Source organism: Engystomops pustulosus, chromosome 3 (genome assembly GCF_040894005.1).
Source record: "Engystomops pustulosus chromosome 3, aEngPut4.maternal, whole genome shotgun sequence".
Lineage (NCBI taxonomy): Eukaryota > Metazoa > Chordata > Amphibia > Anura > Leptodactylidae > Engystomops > Engystomops pustulosus.
Window position 1 is genome coordinate 235,141,297 of NC_092413.1, and position 23,108 is coordinate 235,164,404.

The following is a 23,108-nucleotide window of genomic DNA, read 5'->3' on the forward strand; positions in this document are numbered from 1 at the left end:
TGGTGATGATGACCTGGAAGGACCAGGAGCCCCCCCATTAAAGATGGATACTACTCATTAACAGCGTCATTCCCCACTACCGGTCTCTGTATGCCAACAGGAAGTGTCCCCAGAAGTTTGATGACATCTGGTCCAGATGGTGCGTGACTCCCCATACAGCCTTATAATCACATGTGATATCTACTTCTCTCCATAATGAAGGAGACTGAGCGTGCTGGTGTGTATGTGTGTGTGTGTGTGTGACTCCCCATACAGCCTTATAATCACATGTGATATCTACTTCTCTCCATAATGAAGGAGACTGAGCGTGCTGGTATGTGTGTGTGTGTGTGTGTGACTCCCCATACTGCCTTATAATCACATGTGATATCTACTTCTCTCCATAATGAAGGAGACTGAGTGTTCTGGTGTGTGTGTGTGACTGATTGTCTATGTGTGTGACTGATTGTCTATGTGTCAATAGTTATTTGTGTTGTATCAAGACGTCTGGCTACAGTATCCTGCTGTCATTTACTGTGTAATATCCCTCAGTTAATTTTGGAACGCAGCAAGACCCTGACTGTTACCATGGATGTTACATAATAATCCTGTAATGGGGGGAAGGAAATATGTGACAGACAATCTTGTTCTTCGGTTTTGTTTATTGTAATTGTATAAAATTTCAAAAAACTGCAAAAATAAATTCTTTTAAAAAAAAGGGAAGTGCTACAGCTGGTGGAAGGTAAAAGGGCAAACATCTATACTCAAGGTATAGTCCTGGGGTCTAAACACGACTATGAACCCATATGGAAGGCTAGAGATTTCCTCACCTCTGCAGGGACCCCCTTTGAGCATGGCACGCTGATTAAAGAGCTCATGGATGCTCGCTTACTTCCACAAGAGGTGGGGATAATAAAAGTAAAAGCACACACAATTTGGTAACTCCACAAGCCAAGGGCAAGTATGTGGCTGACGGGATGGTGAAGGCAGCTGCACAGATGGAACCAGAGACTGTCCTGAAGTCTCAGCGGTGAGTTCTGACCTAAAAAGTTTGATCCACAGGTGTTCCAGTCCCAAGTGGCCCGAGAGTCATCAGAAGTGAAGGAAGTGTGGAGGAAAGCTGGAGCCCAGATGCCGATGTGACCTGGATGCTGGGAGAGAGGGTGTGCCTGCCCGGAGCCCTGCACCCGACAGTAAGTCAAGTAGCCCACAGACACACACACATCCAAAATGGCCATGCTAGTGCTCATAAACCACCAGTGGTTTGCCCCGGGCATTACTACCCCTGTCACTAGACTAGTGAAAGCCTGTATAGTCTGTGCCCGCCACAACCCGGGTAAGGTGGTAAAGACCCCACAGAAGGTGACACTCAAGCTGCTGTATCCCTTCCTAAGACTGCAGATGGATTTTATCCAGCTACCAAAGTGTGGTACGTAGGAGTACGTGCCTGTGTGCATTGATCTCTTTCCAGGGTGGCCAGAAGCTTTTCCCATGACCAGGGCTACTGTCAGAGCTGCAGCCAAGAAGTTGGTGAGTGAAATTTTTCCTACAGGTTTGGACTTCCAGAGACCATAGAGTACGGTCGCAGAACCCACTTCACTGGACAGGTAAAGACCTGAAACCTTGTCCCTCCTGGGTGTAGAACAGGCCCTGCACGCCCCTTACCTTTCCCAAGTTAGTGGTGGGATTAAGAAACTAAATGGCACTCTTAAGTTAGAGATCCAGGAGGCCATGGAAGTAACAGGGAAACCATGGCACGCGTGCTGCCCTCTATTCAGTTAGGACCACCCTTAACAGGATTATCCCATTTGAAGTACTTTTTGGCTGTGCACCCAGACTAGGCCCCTACTTCCCACAGACCCTACAGCTGATGGCAGGAAACCAGGTGGAACATGCCACACAGTTGAGCCAGGCCTTGGAAAAGGTCCACAAAAGTGTTTCTGATTCCTTTTTCAGATCCAGACAGAGACCTCAGGATGCAAAATCTGAAGCCTGGAGACTACGTGGTAGTAAAGAGACACCAGAGAGAGAGAGTCTGGTCCTTTCTGAGTCCTGCTGACGAGTGCCACGTCTGTGAAGCTAGAGGGAAGTCAGCATGCTTTCTATCTTCAAACTTACTTATTCTTCTTGCTAGCTGGTCTCTTCTGACTGACTGTATGCTCAGGGACACCCAACCATGACTATCACTGTATCTATAGGGGTGACCAGGATGCCCCCTAGGGTAGGAGACTTTATCTACGGTTGGTGCAACAAGACAATGACCTTCTATAACATTGACAGCACAGGTAACCCTGTATTAGCAGTGTCTGATGTGTACAGGATTTGTAGGGATAGGAGAGTCAGGTCAGGTGAGAAGGTGAGTGTACAGTGATAAAGTTTGTGCATTCCTTCCTCGTGATCCCCAAGGATGTTTGATCAGACACATAAAGGAAAGGTAGAGAATCCCAAAGGATTCTGGAGGTCTAAGAGAAGCCCCTAGATGACAACGTGTATATAGATACAGTGGGAGCACCAAGGGGGGTCCCAGATGAGTACAAGGCCCACAATCAGATATGAGCAGGACTAGAGTCCATTATTCCCCAGATAGCTGAGCAAAGATGTTGATTGGGTTATAACTGTTTTATTGTAATCAACAGAGATTTGTGAGTTATATCCGAGATGCTTTCCAGAACCGCATGGCTTTGGACATGATCCTTGCTGAGAAGGGAGGAGTCTGTAAGATGCTGGGAGCAGCTTGTTACATGTACATGCCGGATGACATCGCCCCCTATGGATCCATTACCCATGCTCTTGAAAAGGTTGAAGGACTGTCCAGGAAACCTCAAGAGAAACTCTGGGGTGGACACTTTGCCCTTCACTTTGTGGTTGGCGGAATGGAAGGGTTTTCTTTAAGTGGAGGTGATATTGGGGATTGTGATTTTGCTCTGGTCACTTATTGCGTGTTGTGTGGTCCCCCTCATCAAGTGCACCATGTCCCAGATGGCCGTCTAGGCGGTAAGAACCACGACAGGAGAAGTGTCCGGTGTGGAGGATACCGTCTTGTTGAAGAACCAGCCTGTTAATAAACCCATAAACTATGGAAACACAATGATGTAATTTCAGTATGCAGGCCTGTAACTCCCGAGTGACTGGCCTCCAGGGGATCTGGTGAAGAGTTAACAAGTCCAGCAGCTAAGGGCTTAGCCTACCTAAAGGTACCTGGACAAAGTTACAGGCCAATAAGACTCAAAAGGGGGGAAATGTTAAGGATATCACACTGGTCTTGGACGCCATCTTACAAACTGTCAGACATTTTAAAGACTCAGCATTCATTTTACATAACTTCATGTAGTGAAAACTAAAGTTTGGGTGGGGTTCGTCCCTAAGCAAAGCACAAAAAGACTTAGCGCTCGCTAGCACCACCTAGAGGAAGGTATCCAGAGGAGCACCGGGGCATTTTGTTTATGTGAAGACAGCCAATGGTTCTACATTCCTTTGTGTGCTTACATCCAATAGTGTTGCATTTCCAGGGTCACACCACCCAATAGTATCGCCCGCTTGTGTACTTGCACGCCCCTTGCAGAGTGTGTTATGACTTTCCATATAAGAGTTTCAGTGCCAGGAGAATAAAGCAGTCTAGAACTAATCTTCAGAAAGGACAGTGCGTCTTTCCTGTGTTACTCCATTCCAAAGCTGGAAACCAGACTCAAATAATTCCAAACTCACCTTTGCAGCGAGGACGGTTTGAAAACCTTGTGTATGCAAAGACCCTTATGGTCATCTCCCATAGTATCTTTGGCCCGTAATTTTTTTCAGTTTTGTGACATTATGTGAGTTGCTTTGTGATTCTACTTTCCCTTTCTTACACTATTAACCATTTCAGCTCCTCCTCCTTGCCTTGGTAGTGTAACTCGCCAATTTGGGCAATTTTCCTTGACAACTTTATTCACTTATTTACACAAAGTATTTAGATTAGTTTTTTATATTTTGAGTATTCTGCTCCTCATGAGGATTCTCCCGTTGATCACCTCTGGGACTTGGTTCATGGGGAACAGTTAATCACCGACCTTCACACAGTACAAGCGAGAAAGCGAAAGGATTGGACTTCTTCAGGCTGCCACGGGCATTCATGTTTTCATGCATTTAGCTTCTTCTCCATTCTCCTCTCTGCTATTCACCCTTTCACCCCTATACAGGGACCTGGACTTTGCTGCAGAGCTGCTTTCTCTTGTGGTGGTCCCAGTGTGGATAGCTGCTGGCCCAGTGGGCAAGGAGGCACAGATGCGTGGCATCAAGGGATCAGGCAAGTGAATGGCCTGCATACAAGCAGTGTCCGGGAAAGGACAGACAGTTGTGGCAGGCAGGACAGGATCGGAAACAAGCCACACAGGGAAACACAGGCACAAAACAAGGTTTTGAGAAGCCTTTTGAAACTGGAGAATTCATATTTTCTTTAAATGTTCTTTCTTGAGCACCAAAGCCCCTCCAGTCTACAAGACAAAAGGTAACCGCAACCTCCAAAACATCAGTGGAACCACCTGGAGAAAAAAGTGCAACCGAGTTTATACAAAAACTATAAGGGGCCACGGGGTTTGAGTAGAGAAACATGGAAGGAGTAAAGAATTCCTAGGCAAACAAAGATTGTAAGGCACAGGGATAATTCGTTGCAGAACTTCAAATGGGCCAAAAAAATCTAGGCAATGGTGTCCCTCAAAAATCAGCCTGAAACGTTTTACTTGATCATTGGAATCTGGATGTTATGCGGAAGAAAAGTCCAATTTTATATCTAGCAGTTCACATAAAGCTCTCCGGAATGTAGATGTGAATTAGACACCTCGGTCAGAGACAATGAAGGGAATTTGTGCGGAATAAACAGAATTGCAAGACGAGAAGGAAGATGAGGGAAGATCAGACAGCGGAATGACGCGCACCATTTTAAAAAAGTAGTCAACATAGACCCAGATGGTATAATATATGGTCAATGTAGGGAGTAAGTGATGAAATCCATGGCGATATGATGTCAAGGTCTATCAGGACGCGGCTGTGGGTCTAGAATGGGTAGAGACTCCTGCACATTCTTGGAGAATGTAGGTTACCAGTATTGGAGAGCAATAAAGTCCAGAGTCTTTCGAGTCTAGGAATAAACAAGAATTGTGCCCCATGAGATAATCTTTTCTCTGTCAGCTGTAGGAACAAAAGTGGCAGTGAAAAATCTTGAGAGCCGCATTGCCTGGAGACGGCGCTGCCTGGTGCCGCTCACCCCCCGTGTGTTTTCACTTTCTTCGGTGCCGTTATTCTTTGCTTCTCCATTCATTGCATATGTGTCAGTTTGAAGCAGTTGAGAACCACCTGTGAGCACACCGGCGCCTTCCGACCCCCCATTCTTAATGGGATATTGTCCAGATAATTAGCAGTGCCTGTGCAATTCTACTCTTGTAAGTTATTGGATGGAGTGGAACAACAATTAGAGAAGGGTCAATGATATGCTCATGGAGCTTCCCCAATGGAGGCAATTGAGGCCCTAGCGTGGGATTGTATTCTGTGAGGAACCTGCACTGCCTTGACTTTAAGATGCTTTAGGGCTGTCCTTCTGATCCCTGATCTAATCCTATCATTACACTATGACACATGGTTGCAGAAACGTTCGGATTTTCCCATTTTTGAAGAATCGTGTAAAGATGTAACTGTGTAGCTTTCATTGTCAGTATAAGATGTAGGTGTTTTATTGTGCTTATACCATTGCTACGGGAGTCGATTTTCTTCTCTGGCCATTGGCTTCTATAATCCGTACATTTTCTTGGTCAATACACTTTGAGATATATATATATATACACTAATGATCCTCTTTCAGGATGATGAAATGGAGCTTGATATTCAGACACAGATTATAAGTCAGTCAGGATTTGTGTCAGTATAAATAATCACTGGGTTTGCAGATCCTCCCGACAGATGACTCAACTCCGATAAATCTAAACAAACGTTTCTCCAGTGCATCGTCAAATCAGAGGAACAGATGCCAACCAGAAGGTGTACAACAAGACGTCCTCCAGAAAATCATGGGATACAACTGGAGCGTTACAAATACCACAGGGCTTCACTGGATTCTCATAACGACCGTCTCTGGTGTTGAACGTCATCATTTTCATGGATACAACTCAAGTTATAGGTCCCTCCCTTGGAGATGCAGCTTTGTGAAGGTTTCAGCTCCTCAGATCCTGGCATAGAGATCCAAGATTACCAGCAAGGGAAACTTTTTCTTGATCGTGTTCAGACCACGGTGGTTTTTGCATTGACGGAGAGATCCATCCTTCTTCTCTATGAAAAGCCCAGCTCAGGCTGGAGAAGACTTTGTCTCCGGAACCTTTCTAGGTTCTCTTGATATACGCAAACATGGCCAGTGTCTCAGACAGCAGCGAGGTCCCTATTGCAGGACTTCATCACTGACCCAGTTCAAAACTGGTGTATGTAGCCGAAATCAGGGAAGACCCACTAGAACTTGATCTTTGGCAGAACAAAGAAGCAGATTCTCTCAGAATACAGGGCCCCTTTTTGGAGCAACAGGGGTTCCATGTCATATTCAATCTTCTCAGAGCTGAGAGCCATGAAAGGAAATCACCCATCAGAATCCATCATGATAGAGCAGAGAGACTCACAGGTCCAGGCACAAGGACTGTGGAAAGCGTCTCATACTTGTTATCCACGGCCTCCTTTACTCTAAAATGATGCTAATAAACCAAAGGACTCTTCCTGAGCCCCTCCGTACTGTGTCTTCACAGGCTGTTACACTGTCTCCCCCTTCCTCTGCCTACTGTAAGCTCAAAGCAGCAACACACAATAAGAGGGAAGAAGAGGGAGGGTTGCAGGGGGTGAGCGAGACAGTGTAACAGCCTGTGAAGATAGACCACCTGGTGAAAACACTCCATGCTCATTAGCATCATTTTAAAAGTTGATTTCATAAGCAAGGAGAGCAAGTGACTAGTTATTTATTGCTTTTAGGTTTTGCTTTTGCTAATCTGAACCAAGTAATTGCTTTGAATACTTACCTTGTACATTCCTGTGGAAGCAGGATTACAGCGAAACGCAGGGGGGTATCCATCGGCCGCATCCTATGTATATATATATACTGTACACTACGTATTTATACTGATAGGTTACATGTCGGGAGGATTATCCCATATAAGACTTTTCAGGACTTTTGTAAGTTTGGGAATCGTTGTTTATAGTATTTTTATGATAAAATAATTTATGTATGTGACTTTTACTCTTGGTTTATAGATTATCCTGTATATAGATCACCTCTTACCGTGTGATGTGCGGGGCCGGGGGTCCTCCATCATGACGTCCTGGTACAGGTCCTTGTGTCCCTCTATATACTCCCGCTCCTCCATGGAGAAATACACAGCCACATCCTGACACCTTATAGGAACCTGACACACACAATGACACAGTCATCACCCAGACCCCTCCAGTGCCGGATCATTTCCCAGCATCCCCAGCAGTGTCACCTCTCCAGTCAGCAGCGCAGTCATCTTCATGGTCAGTTCTAGGATCCTCTGCTCATGGATCTGGGGGTGAGGAGGAAGCTTTGCACTGGGGCTCCAACTCCATCCTCCTGACTCCTGGAGATGGCTGCTGGGGGCCTCAGGGTCATCTGATGTCTTCTTCACTAATGTATAAGCCTGTGTATGGGAAAGGACATTTAGGGGGAACCCTTCCACACATCCAGGTCTCTTCTGAATTTATTAGAAATGTGGAGGCCATTACCTCTCCGCTCAGCAGGTAGATGATCTCCAGGGTGAAGTTTAATATTCTTCTGGTGATCTCGTCCTTGTCCATCCTGGGTGGTCACTCAGGAGAAGGAGCGTCTGGAGGAGAAGATGAGGAAACTGGATGATCTAGTACTTGAGGGGCCCTCATCCATACAGGGGCCACATCATCCGGGACAATAGTCTTACATAGTAAGTATTGTGGGAAAGAATTACTAGTTCTTCTCCAGGAAATAGTGAGCCTCTGCCTGAACCAACGCTACATGATACCTCAGCCGCTGTACATGGATGGGAGGAGGTATTGGTGGAGCAGTCAGATTAAGAGTCTTATGTTTTAATAAGTGATATGCAAAAATATTGTGAGCAAATGCAGGTCCATGTTATCATCCTAGAAGTCAAGGTGGAAAAGCTGATAGGTGAGAAGGTGCCAAGATGGAGGAAACCGAAGACCAAATATGTGCACAGAACAGTTGGTTTCCCTGAAGGAACTGGCCCGATCATGACTGGGTAATGGGATACTGGAGACTTGTCACGTAGGGCTTTAACGTGCAGCGGCACCAATCCTTATCCCATCACCTCACATGATCCATCGGAGATGAAAAGCAGCTGGAAAAACTCGTGACCGAAGAGACCAAATACGAGGGCGGTACAATAAGTCCCCGTGTTTGAGGACAGAGGACGTTCCTGAGGGAAGTTGGTGTTATCATCGATGTGCTGCCATCTATCAAACAACGACAAAACCAATTGCAGACTGATTGATTGGTTAGTTTGGATTTGGCGCCATTTGAGTAAGACGTGTTTAGTGATTATTGTTCGCTAATTTGCTTTTTGTTTTTGGATGGGAAAAAATGTGAGGAGATAGAAGCAAAGTGATTGGCTGTTTATGGGGACACTTCGCCATCTATGACCACAGTTAGACATTGGTTCAATGAATTTAAATGTGGGCGATCATCAGTTTTTGATGAGGAGCGACCAGGACGCCCGGCAGACGCGGTTACCGAGGAAATCATTCAAAAAGTCCACAACATGAAACTCGGCGAACGAAAGTGCGCAAAGTAGCAGAAGACGTAGGTGCGACGACCGGAACAGCAAGTCATATTTTACATGATAAGTTGGCACTGAAAAAAATTGTCGGCCGATGGCTTCCGCGATTGCTCACGGTGGACAACAAGCGGATGCGGCTGGTAACTCCGAAGCTTCGTGTTTGGAGCAATTTAAGCGAAATCCGAAGAGTTTTTGCGTCGAGTTGTCGCCGTTGATGAAACCTCGATTCATCATTACACACCAGAAACTAAGTAGCAATCAGAACAATCCCGGGGAATCCGCTCCAAAGAAGGCGGAGACGCTCCCATCTGCCGGAAAAGTCATGGCAACGATTTTTTGGGATGCAAACGGCATCATCCTCATGGATTTTTTAGAAAAAGAAAGAACGATCACTGGACAATACTACAGCGAGTTATTGGAACGCTTCGACAAAAAATTGAAGGAGACTCAGCCGCATGACCACGATAACGCACCAGCACATTCATCCGGAGTTGTCAAACTCCATGAATTGCGTTATGAATTGCTGCCGCACCCCCCGTATTCACCCCATCCGGCTCCCAGCGACTGCCGCACCCCCCGTATTCCCCCCATCTAGCTCCCCGCCACTGCCGCACCCCCCGTATTCACCCCATCTGGCTCCCCGCGACTGCCGCACCCCCCGTATTCCCCCCATCTAGCTCCCTGCCACTGCCGCACCCCCCGTATTCACCCATCTGGCCTCCCCGCGACTGCCGCACCCCCCGTATTCACCTCATCTGGCTCACTGCCACACCCCCCGTATTCACCCCATCTGGCCTCCCCGCGACTGCCGCACCTCCCGTATTCACCCCATCTGGCCTCCCCGCGACTGCCGCACCCCCCGTATTCACCCCATCTGGCCTCCCTGCCACACCCCCCGTATTCACCCCATCGGGCTCCCTGTGACATTTTCTAGTTCCCGAACACGATGGCTCTCTGGAAAAATTTTTTTGCTAAAACAAGGAAGTCTTCGCCGAGACAGAGGAGTATTTTGGAGAGTTTGACAAATTCTTATTTTTGGAGGGGTTAAAAAAAAAGGCAGGAACGTTGGGAGAAGTGAATCCTTCTAAAAGGGGACTATGTTAAAAAAAAATTTAGAAAAATGTTGTCTTCATTTCTAACACGAGAACGAGAACCGCCCTTGTATGACCGGAGACACGTATTGGGTGGGACCACATTCCACTCTGCATAAAAAGACAAATGTTCCCTCAGGTCTTAAGAAAATTCCTACAAACATCTTCTAGAACACGTCTGCGGCTCATGGGACATCAGACATAGTTTATACGGTTGAAAAAAGACACTTGTCCATCAAATTCAACCAAGGAAGGGAAGGGATTGGATAAGGAAGGGATTTAGGGGAAACAATTCTATATAACAGAACCATCAATGTTATTTAGGTGTAAAAAGGCATCTAGACCCTTCTTGAAGCTCTCTGCTGTCCCTGCTGTGACCAGCGCCTGAGCTCCCTGCTGTGACCAGCGCCTGACCTCTCTGCTCTCCCCGCTGTGACCAGCGCCTGAGCTCTCTGCCGTCCCCGCTGTGACCAGCGCCTGAGCTCTCTGCTGTCCCTGCTGTGACCAGCGCCTGAGCTCTCCGCTGTCCCTGCTGTGACCAGCCCCTGAGCTCTCTGCTGTGCTCTGCTCCTGAGCTCTCTGCTGTCCCTGCTGTGCTCAGCGCCTGAGCTCTCTGCTGTGCTCTGCTCCTGAGCTCTCTGCTGTCCCTGCTGTGCTCTGCTCCTGAGCTCTCTGCTGTCCCTGCTGTGCTCTGCTCCTGAGCTCTCTGCTGTCCCTGCTGTGCTCTGCTCCTGAAATCTCTGCTGTCCCTGCTGTGCTCTGCTCCTGAGCTCTCTGCTGTCCCTGCTGTGCTCTGCTCCTGAGCTCTCTGCTGTCCCTGCTGTGCTCTCTGCTGTCCCTGCTGTGCTCTGCTCCTGAGCTCTCTGCTGTCCCGGCTGTGCTCTGCTCCTGAGCTCTCTGCTGTCCCTGCTGTGACCAGCGCCTGAGCTCTCTGCTGTCCCTGCTGTGACCAGCGCCTGAGCTCTCTGCTGTACCTGCTGTGCTCTGCTCCTGAGCTCTCTGCTGTCCCTGCTGTGCTCTCTGCTGTCCCTGCTGTGCTCTGCTCCTGAGCTCTCTGCTGTCCCTGCTGTGCTCTGCTCCTGAGCTCTCTGCTGTCCCTGCTGTGCTCTGCTCCTGAGCTCTCTGCTGTCCCTGCTGTGCTCTGCCCCTGAGCTCTCTGCTGTCCCCGCTGTGACCAGCGCCTGAGCTCTCTGCTGTCCCTGCTGTGCTCTGCCCCTGAGCTCTCTGCTGTCCCCGCTGTGACCAGCGCCTGAGCTCTCTGCTGTCCCCGCTGTGACCAGCGCCTGAGCTCTCTGCTGTCCCCGCTGTGACCAGCGCCTGAGCTCTCTGCTGTCCCCGCTGTGACCAGCGCCTGAGCTCTCTGCTGTCCCCGCTGTGACCAGCGCCTGAGCTCTCTGCTGTCCCCGCTGTGACCAGCGCCTGAGCTCTCTGCTGTCCCCGCTGTGACCAGCGCCTGAGCTCTCTGCTGTCCCCGCTGTGACCAGCGCCTGAGCTCTCTGCTGTGCTCTGCTCCTGAGCTCTCTGCTGCCCCTGCTGTGACCAGCGCCTGAGCTCTCTGCTGTTCCAGCTGTGACCAGCGCCTGAGCTCTCTGCTGTGCTCTGCTCCTGAGCTCTCTGCTGTGCTCTGCTCCTGAGCTCTCTGCTGTCCCTGCTGTGCTCTGCTCCTGAGCTCTCTGCTGTCCCTGCTGTGACCAGCGCCTGAGCTCTCCGTTGTCCCTGCTGTGACCAGCCCCTGAGCTCTCTGCTGTCCCTGCTGTGCTCTGCTCCTGAGCTCTCTGCTGTCCCTGCTGTGCTCAGCGCCTGAGCTCTCTGCTGTGCTCTGCTCCTGAGCTCTCTGCTGTCCCTGCTGTGCTCTGCTCCTGAGCTCTCTGCTGTCCCTGCTGTGCTCTGCTCCTGAAATCTCTGCTGTCCCTGCTGTGCTCTGCTCCTGAGCTCTCTGCTGTGCTCTGCTCCTGAGCTCTCTGCTGTCCCTGCTGTGCTCTCTGCTGTCCCTGCAGTGCTCTGCTCCTGAGCTCTCTGCTGTCCCGGCTGTGCTCTGCTCCTGAGCTCTCTGCTGTCCCTGCTGTGACCAGCGCCTGAGCTCTCTGCTGTCCCTGCTGTGACCAGCGCCTGAGCTCTCTGCTGTCCCTGCTGTGACCAGCTCCTGAGCTCTCTGCTGTCCCTGCTGTGCTCTCTGCTGTCCCTGCTGTGCTCTGCTCCTGAGCTCTCTGCTGTCCCTGCTGTGCTCTGCTCCTGAGCTCTCTGCTGTGCTCTGCTCCTGAGCTCTCTGCTGTCCCTGCTGTGCTCTGCCCCTGAGCTCTCTGCTGTCCCCGCTGTGACCAGCGCCTAAACTCTCTGCTGTCCCTGCTGTGACCAGTGCCTGAGCTCTCTGCTGTCCCTGCTGTGCTCTGCCCCTGAGCTCTCTGCTGTCCCCGCTGTGACCAGCGCCTGAGCTCTCTGCTGTCCCCGCTATGACCAGCGCCTGAGCTCTCTGCTGTCCCCGCTGTGACCAGCGCCTGAGCTCTCTGCTGTCCCCGCTGTGACCAGCGCCGGAGCTCTCTGCTGTCCCCGCTGTGACCAGCGCCTGAGCTCTCTGCTGTCCCCGCTGTGACCAGCGCCTGAGCTCTCTGCTGTCCCCGCTGTGACCAGCGCCTGAGCTCTCTGCTGTCCCCGCTGTGACCAGCGCCTGAGCTCTCTGCTGTCCCCGCTGTGACCAGCGCCTGAGCTCTCTGCTGTCCCCGCTGTGACCAGCGCCTGAGCTCTCTGCTGTCCCCGCTGTGACCAGCGCCTGAGCTCTCTGCTCTCTGCTGTGACCTGCTCCTGAGCTCTCTGCTGCCCCTGCTGTGACCAGCGCCTGAGCTCTCTGCTGTTCCAGCTGTGACCAGCGCCTGAGCTCTCTGCTGTGCTCTGCTCCTGAGCTCTCTGCTGTCCCTGCTGTGCTCTGCTCCTGAGCTCTCTGCTGTCCCTGCTGTGACCAGCGCCTGAGCTCTCCGTTGTCCCTGCTGTGACCAGCCCCTGAGCTCTCTGCTGTCCCTGCTGTGCTCTGCTCCTGAGCTCTCTGCTGTCCCTGCTGTGCTCAGCGCCTGAGCTCTCTGCTGTGCTCTGCTCCTGAGCTCTCTGCTGTGCTCAGCGCCTGAGCTCTCTGCTGTCCCTGCTGTGCTCTGCTCCTGAGCTCTCTGCTGTCCCTGCTGTGCTCTGCTCCTGAAATCTCTGCTGTCCCTGCTGTGCTCTGCTCCTGAGCTCTCTGCTGTGCTCTGCTCCTGAGCTCTCTGCTGTCCCTGCTGTGCTCTCTGCTGTCCCTGCAGTGCTCTGCTCCTGAGCTCTCTGCTGTCCCGGCTGTGCTCTGCTCCTGAGCTCTCTGCTGTCCCTGCTGTGACCAGCGCCTGAGCTCTCTGCTGTCCCTGCTGTGACCAGCGCCTGAGCTCTCTGCTGTCCCTGCTGTGACCAGCTCCTGAGCTCTCTGCTGTCCCTGCTGTGCTCTCTGCTGTCCCTGCTGTGCTCTGCTCCTGAGCTCTCTGCTGTCCCTGCTGTGCTCTGCTCCTGAGCTCTCTGCTGTGCTCTGCTCCTGAGCTCTCTGCTGTCCCTGCTGTGCTCTGCCCCTGAGCTCTCTGCTGTCCCCGCTGTGACCAGCGCCTAAACTCTCTGCTGTCCCTGCTGTGACCAGTGCCTGAGCTCTCTGCTGTCCCTGCTGTGCTCTGCCCCTGAGCTCTCTGCTGTCCCCGCTGTGACCAGCGCCTGAGCTCTCTGCTGTCCCCGCTATGACCAGCGCCTGAGCTCTCTGCTGTCCCCGCTGTGACCAGCGCCGGAGCTCTCTGCTGTCCCCGCTGTGACCAGCGCCTGAGCTCTCTGCTGTCCCCGCTGTGACCAGCGCCTGAGCTCTCTGCTGTCCCCGCTGTGACCAGCGCCTGAGCTCTCTGCTGTCCCCGCTGTGACCAGCGCCTGAGCTCTCTGCTGTCCCCGCTGTGACCAGCGCCTGAGCTCTCTGCTGTCCCCGCTGTGACCAGCGCCTGAGCTCTCTGCTGTCCCCGCTGTGACCAGCGCCTGAGCTCTCTGCTGTCCCCGCTGTGACCAGCGCCTGAGCTCTCTGCTGTCCCCGCTGTGACCAGCGCCTGAGCTCTCTGCTGTCCCCGCTGTGACCAGCGCCTGAGCTCTCTGCTGTCCCCGCTGTGACCAGCGCCTGAGCTCTCTGCTGTCCCCGCTGTGACCAGCGCCTGAGCTCTCTGCTGTCCCCGCTGTGACCAGCGCCTGAGCTCTCTGCTGTCCCCGCTGTGACCAGCGCCTGAGCTCTCTGCTGTCCCCGCTGTGACCAGCGCCTGAGCTCTCTGCTGTCCCCGCTGTGACCAGCGCCTGAGCTCTCTGCTGTCCCCGCTGTGACCAGCGCCTGAGCTCTCTGCTGTCCCCGCTGTGACCAGCGCCTGAGCTCTCTGCTGTCCCCGCTGTGACCAGCGCCTGAGCTCTCTGCTGTCCCCGCTGTGACCAGCGCCTGAGCTCTCTGCTGTCCCCGCTGTGACCAGCGCCTGAGCTCTCTGCTGTCCCCGCTGTGACCAGCGCCTGAGCTCTCTGCTGTCCCCGCTGTGACCAGCGCCTGAGCTCTCTGCTGTCCCCGCTGTGACCAGCACCTGAGCTCTCTGCTGTCCCCGCTGTGACCAGCGCCTGAGCTCTCTGCTGTCCCCGCTGTGACCAGCGCCTGAGCTCTCTGCTGTCCCCGCTGTGACCAGCGCTTGAGCTCTCTGCTGTCCCCGCTGTGACCAGCGCCTCAGCTCTCTGCTGTCCCCGCTGTGACCAGCGCCTCAGCTCTCTGCTGTCCCCGCTGTGACCAGCGCCTGAGCTCTCTGCTGTCCCCGCTGTGACCAGCGCCTGAGCTCTCTGCTGTCCCCGCTGTGACCAGCGCCTGAGCTCTCTGCTGTCCCCGCTGTGACCAGCGCCTGAGCTCTCTGCTGTTCCCACTGTGACCAGCGCCTGAGCTCTCTGCTGTGCTCTGCTCTTGAGCTCTCTGCTGTCCCTGCTGTGCTCTGCTCCTGAGCTCTCTGCTGCCCCTGCTGTGACCAGCGCCTGAGCTCTCTGCTGCCCCTGCTGTGACCAGCGCCTGAGCTCTCTGCTGTCCCTGCTGTGACCAGCGCCTGAGCTCTCTGCTGTCCCTGCTGTGACCAGCGCCTGAGCTCTCTGCTGTCCCCGCTGTGACCAGCGCCTGAGCTCTCTGCTGTCCCCGCTGTGACCAGCGCCTGAGCTCTCTGCTGTCCCCGCTGTGACCAGCGCCTGAGCTCTCTGCTGTCCCTGCTGTGCTCTGCTCCTGAGCTCTCTGCTGTCCCTGCTGTGCTCTGCTCCTGAGCTCTCTGCTGTCCCTGCTGTGACCAGCGCCTGAGCTCTCTGCTGTCCCTGCCGTCACCAGCCCCTGAGCTCTCTGCTGTCCCTGTTGTGCTCTGCTCCTGAGCTCTCTGCTGTCCATGCTATGACCAGCGCCTGAGCTTTCTGCTGTCCATGCTATGACCAGCGCCTGAGCTCTCTGCTGTCCCTGCTGTGCTCTGCTCCTGAGCTCTCTGCTGTCCCTGCTGTGCTCTGCTCCTGAGCTCTCTGCTGTCCCTGCTGTGACCAGCGCCTGAGCTCTCTGCTGTCCCTGTTGTGACCAGCGCCTGCGCTCTCTGCTGTCCCTGCTGTGACCAGCGCCTGAGCTCTCTGCTGTCCCTGCTGTGACCAGCGCCTGAGCTCTCTGCTGTCCCTGCTGTGACCAGCGCCTGAGCTCTCTGCTGTCCCTGCTGTGACCAGCGCCTGAGCTCTCTGCTGTCCCTGCTGTGACCAGCGCCTGAGCTCTCTGCTGTCCCTGCTGTGCTCTGCTCCTGAGCTCTCTTCTGTCACCAACGCCTGAGCTCTCTGCTGTCCCTGCTGTGACCAGCGCCTGAGCTCTCTGCTGTCCCTGCTGTGCTCTGCGCCTGAGCTCTCTGCTGTCCCAACTGTGCTCTGCTCCTGAGCTCTCTGCTGTCCCCTGCTCCTGAGCTCTCTGCTGTCCCTGCTGTGACCAGCGCCTGAGCTCTCTGCTGTCCCTGCTGTGCTCTGCGCCTGAGCTCTCTGCTGTCCCAACTGTGCTCTGCTCCTGAGCTCTCTGCCGTCCCCGCTGTGACCAGCGCCTGAGCTCTCTGCTGTCCCCGCTGTGACCAGCGCCTGAGCTCTCTGCTGTCCCTGCTGTGACCAGCGCCTGAGCTCTCTGCTGTCCCTGCTGTGACCAGCGCCTGAGCTCTCTTCTGTCCCTGCTGTGACCAGCGCCTGAGCTCTCTGCTGTCCCTGCTGTGCTCTGCTCCTGAGCTCTCTGCTGTCCCTGCTGTGACCAGCGCCTGAGCTCTCTGCTGTCCCTGCTGTGACCAGCGCCTGAGCTCTCTGCTGTGCTCTGCTCCTGAGCTCTCTGCTGTCCCTGCTGTGACCAGCGCCTGAGCTCTCTGCTGTCCCTGCTGTGCTCTGCTCCTGAGCTCTCTGCTGTCCCTGCTGTGACCAGCGCCTGAGCTCTCTGCTGTCCCTGCTGTGACCAGCACCTGAGCTCTCTGCTGCCCCTGCTGTGACCAGCGCCTGAGCTCTCTGCTGTCCCTGCTGTGACCAGCGCCTGAGCTCTCTGCTATCCCTGCTGTGCTATGCGCCTGAGCTCTTTGCTGTCCCTGCTGTGACCAGCGCCTGAGCTCTCTGCTGTCCCTGCTGTGACCAGCGCCTGAGCTCTCTGCTGTCCCTGCTGTGCTCTGCTCCTGAGCTCTCTGCTGTCCCTGCTGTGACCAGCGCCTGAGCTCTCTGCTGTCCCTGCTGTGACCAGCGCCTGAGCTCTCTGCTGTCCCTGCTGTGGCCAGCGCCTGAGCTCTCTGCTGTCCCTGCTGTGACCAGCGCCTGAGCTCTCTACTGTCCCTGCTGTGACCAGCGCCTGAGCTCTCTGCTGTCCCTGCTGTGACCAGCGCCTGAGCTCTCTGCTGTCCCTGCTGTGACCAGCGCCTGAGCTCTCTGCTGTCCCTGCTGTGACCAGCGCCTGAGCTCTCTGCTGTCCCTGCTGTGACCAGCGCCTGAGCTCTCTGCTGTCCCTGCTGTGACCAGCGCCTGAGCTCTCTGCTGTCCCTGCTGTGACCAGCGCCTGAGCTCTCTGCTGTCCCTGCTGTGACCAGCGCCTGAGCTCTCTGCTGTCCCTGCTGTGACCAGCGCCTGAGGCAGGCCATTCCATAGATTGAGTTTTCATAGTAAAAAAGCCAGGCACAGACTTGTCTTTTGATTTGATTTAATCTGGAACAACTTACCACCACATTTTTTGTATGGACCATTCATATATTTATATACATTAATCATGTCCCCTCGTAGTCGTCTCTTTTCCAGTCTAAATAAATCCAGTTGTTTTAATCTTTCCTCATAACTGAGACCCTTAAATGATGCAAATACGGAAAAATATATTTCTCACAACCTACATACAGTGCGGAATATTGCCAGATCTCTGCTTGCTGTCACTCTATGGAAAGGCCCCAAGTGTACATCGCACCGGTGACAGAGACTCATGAGACGAGACGCACCCCACCGGCACCCCCCCCCCCCCCCCCTCCCTCCCCGGCACCTCCACCCCCGCAGCCCCCCCGGCACCTCCACCCCCGCAGCCCCCCTCAGTCCCCTCGGCACCTCCACCCCCGCAGCCCCCCTCAGTCCCCCCGGCACTTCCACCCCCGCAGACTCTCAGCCCCCCCACAGCCCGGAGACAGGACGAGATACAAGAAATAACTACTGACCCAGCGGCTGCTCATCTGAAACAATGCAAGAGCTGAAGGACCTGTGATGATGTCACCACCATGTGACCTGTACATGAGGGGCAGAGCTCAGCAGAGACAGGAGAGGCTGAAGGACCTGTGATGATGTCACCACCGTGTGACCAGTACAGGGGGCGGAGCTCAGCAGACACAGGAGAGGCTGAAGGACCTGTGATGATGTCATCACCATGTGACCAGTACAGAGGGCGGAGCTCAGCAGTGACAAGGAAGGCAGCAGGACCTGTGCCGATGTCACCACCATGTGACCAGTACAGGGGGCGGAGCTCAGCAGAGACAGGAGAAGCTGAAGGACCTGTGATGATGTCATCACCATGTGACCAGTACATGAGGGGCGGAGCTCAGCAGAGACAAGGAAGGCCGCAGGACCTGTGATGATGTCACCACCATGTGACCAGTACAGGGGGCGGAGCTCAGCAGAGTCAGGAGAGGCTGAAGGACCTGTGATGATGTCCTCACCATGTGACCAGTACATGGGGGCGCAGCTGAGCAGCACATGACCCAGCATTGCGCCGGGGCATTGATCTGTGAGCCGGAGCTGCCATGACAGAGATAAGGAGGAGGAGGGGGGAAGGACAAGGAGAGAAGGAGGAGGAGGGAAGGACAAGGAGAGGAGGAGGGGGGAAGGACAAGGAGAGGAGGGGGGAAGGACAAGGAGAGGAGGAGGAGGGGGGGGAGGACAAGGAGAGGAGGGGGGAAGGACAAGGAGAGGAGGAGGAGGGAAGGACAAGGAGAGGAGGGAAGGTCGAGGAGAGGAGGAGGTGGAGTAGGGAAGGACAAGGAGAGGAGGAGTAGGGAAGGACAAGGAGAGGAGGAGGAGGGAAGGACATGGAGAGGAGGAGTAGGGAAGGACAAGGAGAGGAGGAGGAGGGAAGGACAAGGAGAGGAGGAGGAGGGAAGGACAAGGAGAGGAGGAGTAGGGAAGGACAAGGAGAGGAGGAGGAGGGAAGGACAAGGAGAGGAGGAGGAGGGAAGGACAAGGAGAGGAGGAGGAGGAGGGAAGGACAAGGAGAGGAGGAGGAGGGAAGGACATGGAGAGGAGGAGGGATGGACAAGGAGAGGAGGAGGAGGGAAGGACAAGGAGAGGAGGAGGAGGGAAGGACAAGGAGAGGAGGAGGAGGGGGGAAGGACAAGGAGAGGAGGAGGAGGGGGGAAGGACAAGGAGAGGAGGAGGAGGGGGGAAGGACAAGGAGAGGAGGAGGAGGGGGGAAGGACAAGAGGAGGAGGAGGGGGGAAGGACAAGGAGAGGAGGAGGAGGGGGGAAGGACAAGGAGAGGAGGGAAGGACAGGGAGAGGAGGAGGGGGGAAGGACAAGGAGAGGAGGGAAGGACAGGGAGAGGAGGAGGAGGGAGGGACAAGGAGATGAGGAGGGAAGGACAAGGGGAGGAGGAGGAGGGAGGGACGAGGAGGAGGAGGGAGGGACGAGGAGGAGGAGGGAGGGACGAGGAGGAGGAGGGAAGGACAGGGAGAGGAGGAGGAGGGAAGGACAGGGAGAGGAGGAGGAGGGAAGGACAGGGAGAGGAGGAGGAGGGAAGGACAGGGAGAGGAGGTGGAGGAGGGAAGGACGAGGAGAGGTTGATAATTGCCCCTCCCGGGGCAGGGAGTTACATCTCATATTTCCAGGACATTAAAGTGGTCATCATGGAATGAAGAAATAAAGCGCTTGCCCCTCCCTCAGGACCCCCCCGCTGTGAGCCAGGGCCGACACTCGGACCCCCCCCCCCCCTGTGAGCCAGGGCTGACTCTCGGACCGCCCCCGCTGTGAGCCAGGGCTGACGCTCGGACCCCCCACGCTGTGAGCCGGGGCTGACGTTAGGAAACCAAAGCTGTGAGCCAGGGCTGACGTTAGGAAACCAAAGCTGTGAGCCAGGGCTGACGCCCGGACCGAACCTCCCCCCCCCCCCCCCCACTCGTTTTAATTATTTTTCTTTATCTTCTTTTGTTTTAGTTTGTTGTTGTTTTCGGTAGTTTCCCCTTTTAGGGTGATTGCCCGGTTACTGCCCTCATTTTACAGCCATTTTCTGGTCACAAAGTTTGGGCCCCCAGTGATTTCAATAGAGTTTGGATTCAGTTTCAGGTCTACAAAAAAAAATGTTCTTATCTCGTGGAACCCGGGCTCAATCATCAGAACTTGTGACCCGAATCAGGATCAGATCCTCCAATCTCTGTGATGTGCAGGGAACAGAGAGGTGACCGAGACGGTGGGTCCTGAGGGTCTTCTCCTTCTTACTAGTAGGAAGCGACATGTTCTGTGCAAACACAGATACCAAGACGATAGAAACGGAGATATGGATCCGAGGAGCGCGGTGCAGATAGTCGGGGGATACAGAGCGCTGAGAGTGGCCATTTGTTTCACTGGTCTGAACGCTGGAGAATTCATTTCTTGATTTGTCCCACATCCATCGATCTCCTTCAAACGCCATTGATTCATAGATTCTTTCCTCGCTCTTATTGCCGCCCTGTTCTTAAAGGTTCATGAACATGATATCATAATGGCTCCAGCCTCGCATAGAAAAAGCTCGCACTGTGAAATGTCTCGTCTAGCAAGACCTAGAGGTCACCCATAAATGTCTCAGTCACCCTCTCTCCTGGCAAAACTTTTCTCTACCTGTGACTCTCCTTGTGTTTTCAAAGATAAAGTTAGATGACACTGTCACGAACCCGACTCACCGGAGTTCACACACGGGGATACCTACTCTATGGAGTCCCAGAATTTAGCCCTTAAGCTCCGCCCACTTCCACAAAATGGCGTCCTTACGCTAAATTTACTCCACGCAATCTCGGCACCCCATCCACACTGCCACCACCCAAGAATTACTTACACAAAGAAGGCCGTAGGCACCTCAACCACACAGACAATGCCCCTGATGATAACGCATAGCGCATGCACTCACTACTTAAAAGATATTACACTGATGATCACACAGAACCTGCAATCGCTTACTACATGGACTCCGCTAACAATGACCTCTGGTAACAATGACCTCTGGTAACAATGACCTCTGGTAATAATGACCTCTGGTAACGGGATTCCCTTCGGAGACTCAGATTCTCTAAGGCTACAAGCAGAGGCTTATTAAAAGTTAACACTTTAATATACATAAAAAATGCAGAACACTCACAGAATAAAATTGTCAGATAAACTGAAAAAGATAAAAGCAATCCACATCCGATACTTACAAACAGTTAGAGAAGAAAGAAACAAAAAACTCCTGCTAGTGGAATATGAAGAAATTCTTTGGCCCGAGGACAGGGCATAAGCATCGATCCAGCCTTCTAGTGATATATAGAGTCACCCAGACTGAACACTACTATGTGGCTGCTTCACTAATTTAAACCCAGGGGCATTTTGCCCCCCACCCCTGGCTGTGATGTCACTGTGAGGGGGAGTTTTTCTATCCCCCTCCCATCAGTGAGCTACTTTTTGGGTCTGGGTTTTTAACAAAACCCCATAACTTTTGATTGGAAGATGGTACAATTGTGCCATGGCTTCCAACCAAACGGGCATGTTATTCCCATGAACCCCATACCAAATTCGGGGTGTCTTAGCCTAATATCAGGGGTGTTCTGCTATTGGCTGCCTTCCCCTTGTGCTAACATTATGATTTTCGCTCCATGAGTGTGTCTAGACCCCATAACTGTCCTGTGTAACTGGGGACCCATAATTATGAAGTATGCCTCAGTTACGGACAGCTAGGATATTCCCATTGTTTAAATTTGGAGGGAAGAACAAAGTCTGCTGGTTCTTTCACCCCCCCCCCCCCCCCCTTCCTGGACCATCTCTGGCCAAAGGTGCCAAATCTACCACTCAGGAAGTCCATTCTCCTCTGATCAAACAGAGACTCCCTGGGGTGTTATAAACATACTGCCCAGCTCCTCTTCCTGGCTGCTCTTAAAACAAATGGAGCCTAATGACTCATAACAGGACAGACTGAAACACCACAAAAGAAAATTAAAAAAAATAAAACAAACTGTAGAGTGGTAATATTATTATCACAGACACTTTTATGAGTTTGCAGACGATTGTGGCAGACCCTTGGCTAGGGCCTTACATCCCTGCTCTCCCGACTTCTCCTGAGCTGCACCAATTCTCTGGAATGCCCTACACAAGACTTATACACAACTGATGCATTTAAACTTAATAAAGAATCTTTACGCTATTAGCAGCTCAGACCCGTCTCCTGGACACCCATTGTGAAGAGACGGCCTTGCCCACTGTGCCTGATGCACACCTTACTTTACTCGTTAGTGGAGGTCACACAGGTGATTAAAGGATCTCTCTTCAGTAACCACAAAATCTATAAATCATTTTACAATGTATTGTCTCCATTTCTGACCCAAGTATTTAAACACGTTCTGTAAAAACGTTTCATGACATCCTAGAGCTCAGCAACAAGAATATAACGAGTCGCCACCAGATTCACTGGAATATTTCTTATGCCTACGGGACTGAACGGATGTACAAGGCTCCATGTACAAGGCTCCCCACTAAACAGACTCTTTACCATCTTCGGATTGTTTAAAGGCTCAAAAATATTCCGCTTACTTCTGGCCGCTGACGTGGATATTCAAAACCTGAAAAACAAAATCCTCCTCTTTGGCTTAGAAACGTTGAGCGCTCTGAGATCCCTCCAGAGATTCTGATCAGCAGAGTAAGATGAGTGCTACCTCAGTGCAGGAACATTACAGCAACAGATGGAGGCAGCGGATCAGAGGGTAGACACTTCACACTCTACTCATCCTGGACATATAGAACTGCACCTTTCTGCTACCAAATTCTCATTCCAAACGCGAAGTGAAAATTGTAGTAACAAGGTCTATTCGTAATCCGGAGTAGAGATCCATGTAAAATCTTTCTTGCCGGAATCAATCGCAGATCTCAAAGAAAGAGGCCATTAGTCCCGGAGTCTGTTCTGTGGAAGGAAGGATCAGCAATAATGTGCAGACACATACAAGAATCTTAAGCATTTATTTGATATATTCACAAACTATAAATAAAAAGGCCTTGAATTTATATAAAATCCCGTGATGGAGCCAGTAAAACACTCCTGGGTACTGGGGTTTTGCATGTCATAAAGTCTCCAGTTCTATCAGTAAAGGTGTTTTCCTCCCAAGAAGATGAGATTCTTAAATAGACTCAGGATAACAAAATATCACATTCTCTAATCCAGCATTTCACAGACCTCTCTCTATCAGTTCTGCTGTTTATAATTTGGTTGTCCTTGAATCTGACCGTAAACTCCTGACTACGGTCGGGCAGATTCCTCTTGCTTACAGAGGCAGAGAGCACCACAGACACAGGCACTTCCTGTCCAGCAGCAGCTCTACAGACAAGATAAACTCTGGATCCAAGGGGAAGGGGGCATAGCAGTGCTGAGTGTGTTATTGTATCTTGTATCCATCTCATGAATCTCATCATCTCTGATCTGTCTCATCTCTTTCTATGTGTCAGATACTAGTGAATGTTCAGAAGGTAAATAAAAGTTTATATAACCCTG

The 23,108-nt window shown here is 52.6% G+C and overlaps 1 protein-coding gene across 1 annotated transcript in view; it reads right to left on the bottom strand.

Annotated features, from left to right (window-relative positions):
• Positions 1–23,108, bottom strand: part of LOC140123034 (uncharacterized) — a 126,740-nt gene that overhangs the window by 17,121 nt on the left and 86,511 nt on the right. Inside the window, exons 3-4 of the mRNA XM_072144286.1 lie at positions 7,464–7,637; positions 7,262–7,385 (exon numbers count right to left, since the gene is read on the bottom strand). Coding sequence (XP_072000387.1) covers positions 7,262–7,385; positions 7,464–7,637 — 298 coding nt within the window. The remainder of the gene's footprint in view (positions 1–7,261; positions 7,386–7,463; positions 7,638–23,108) is intronic.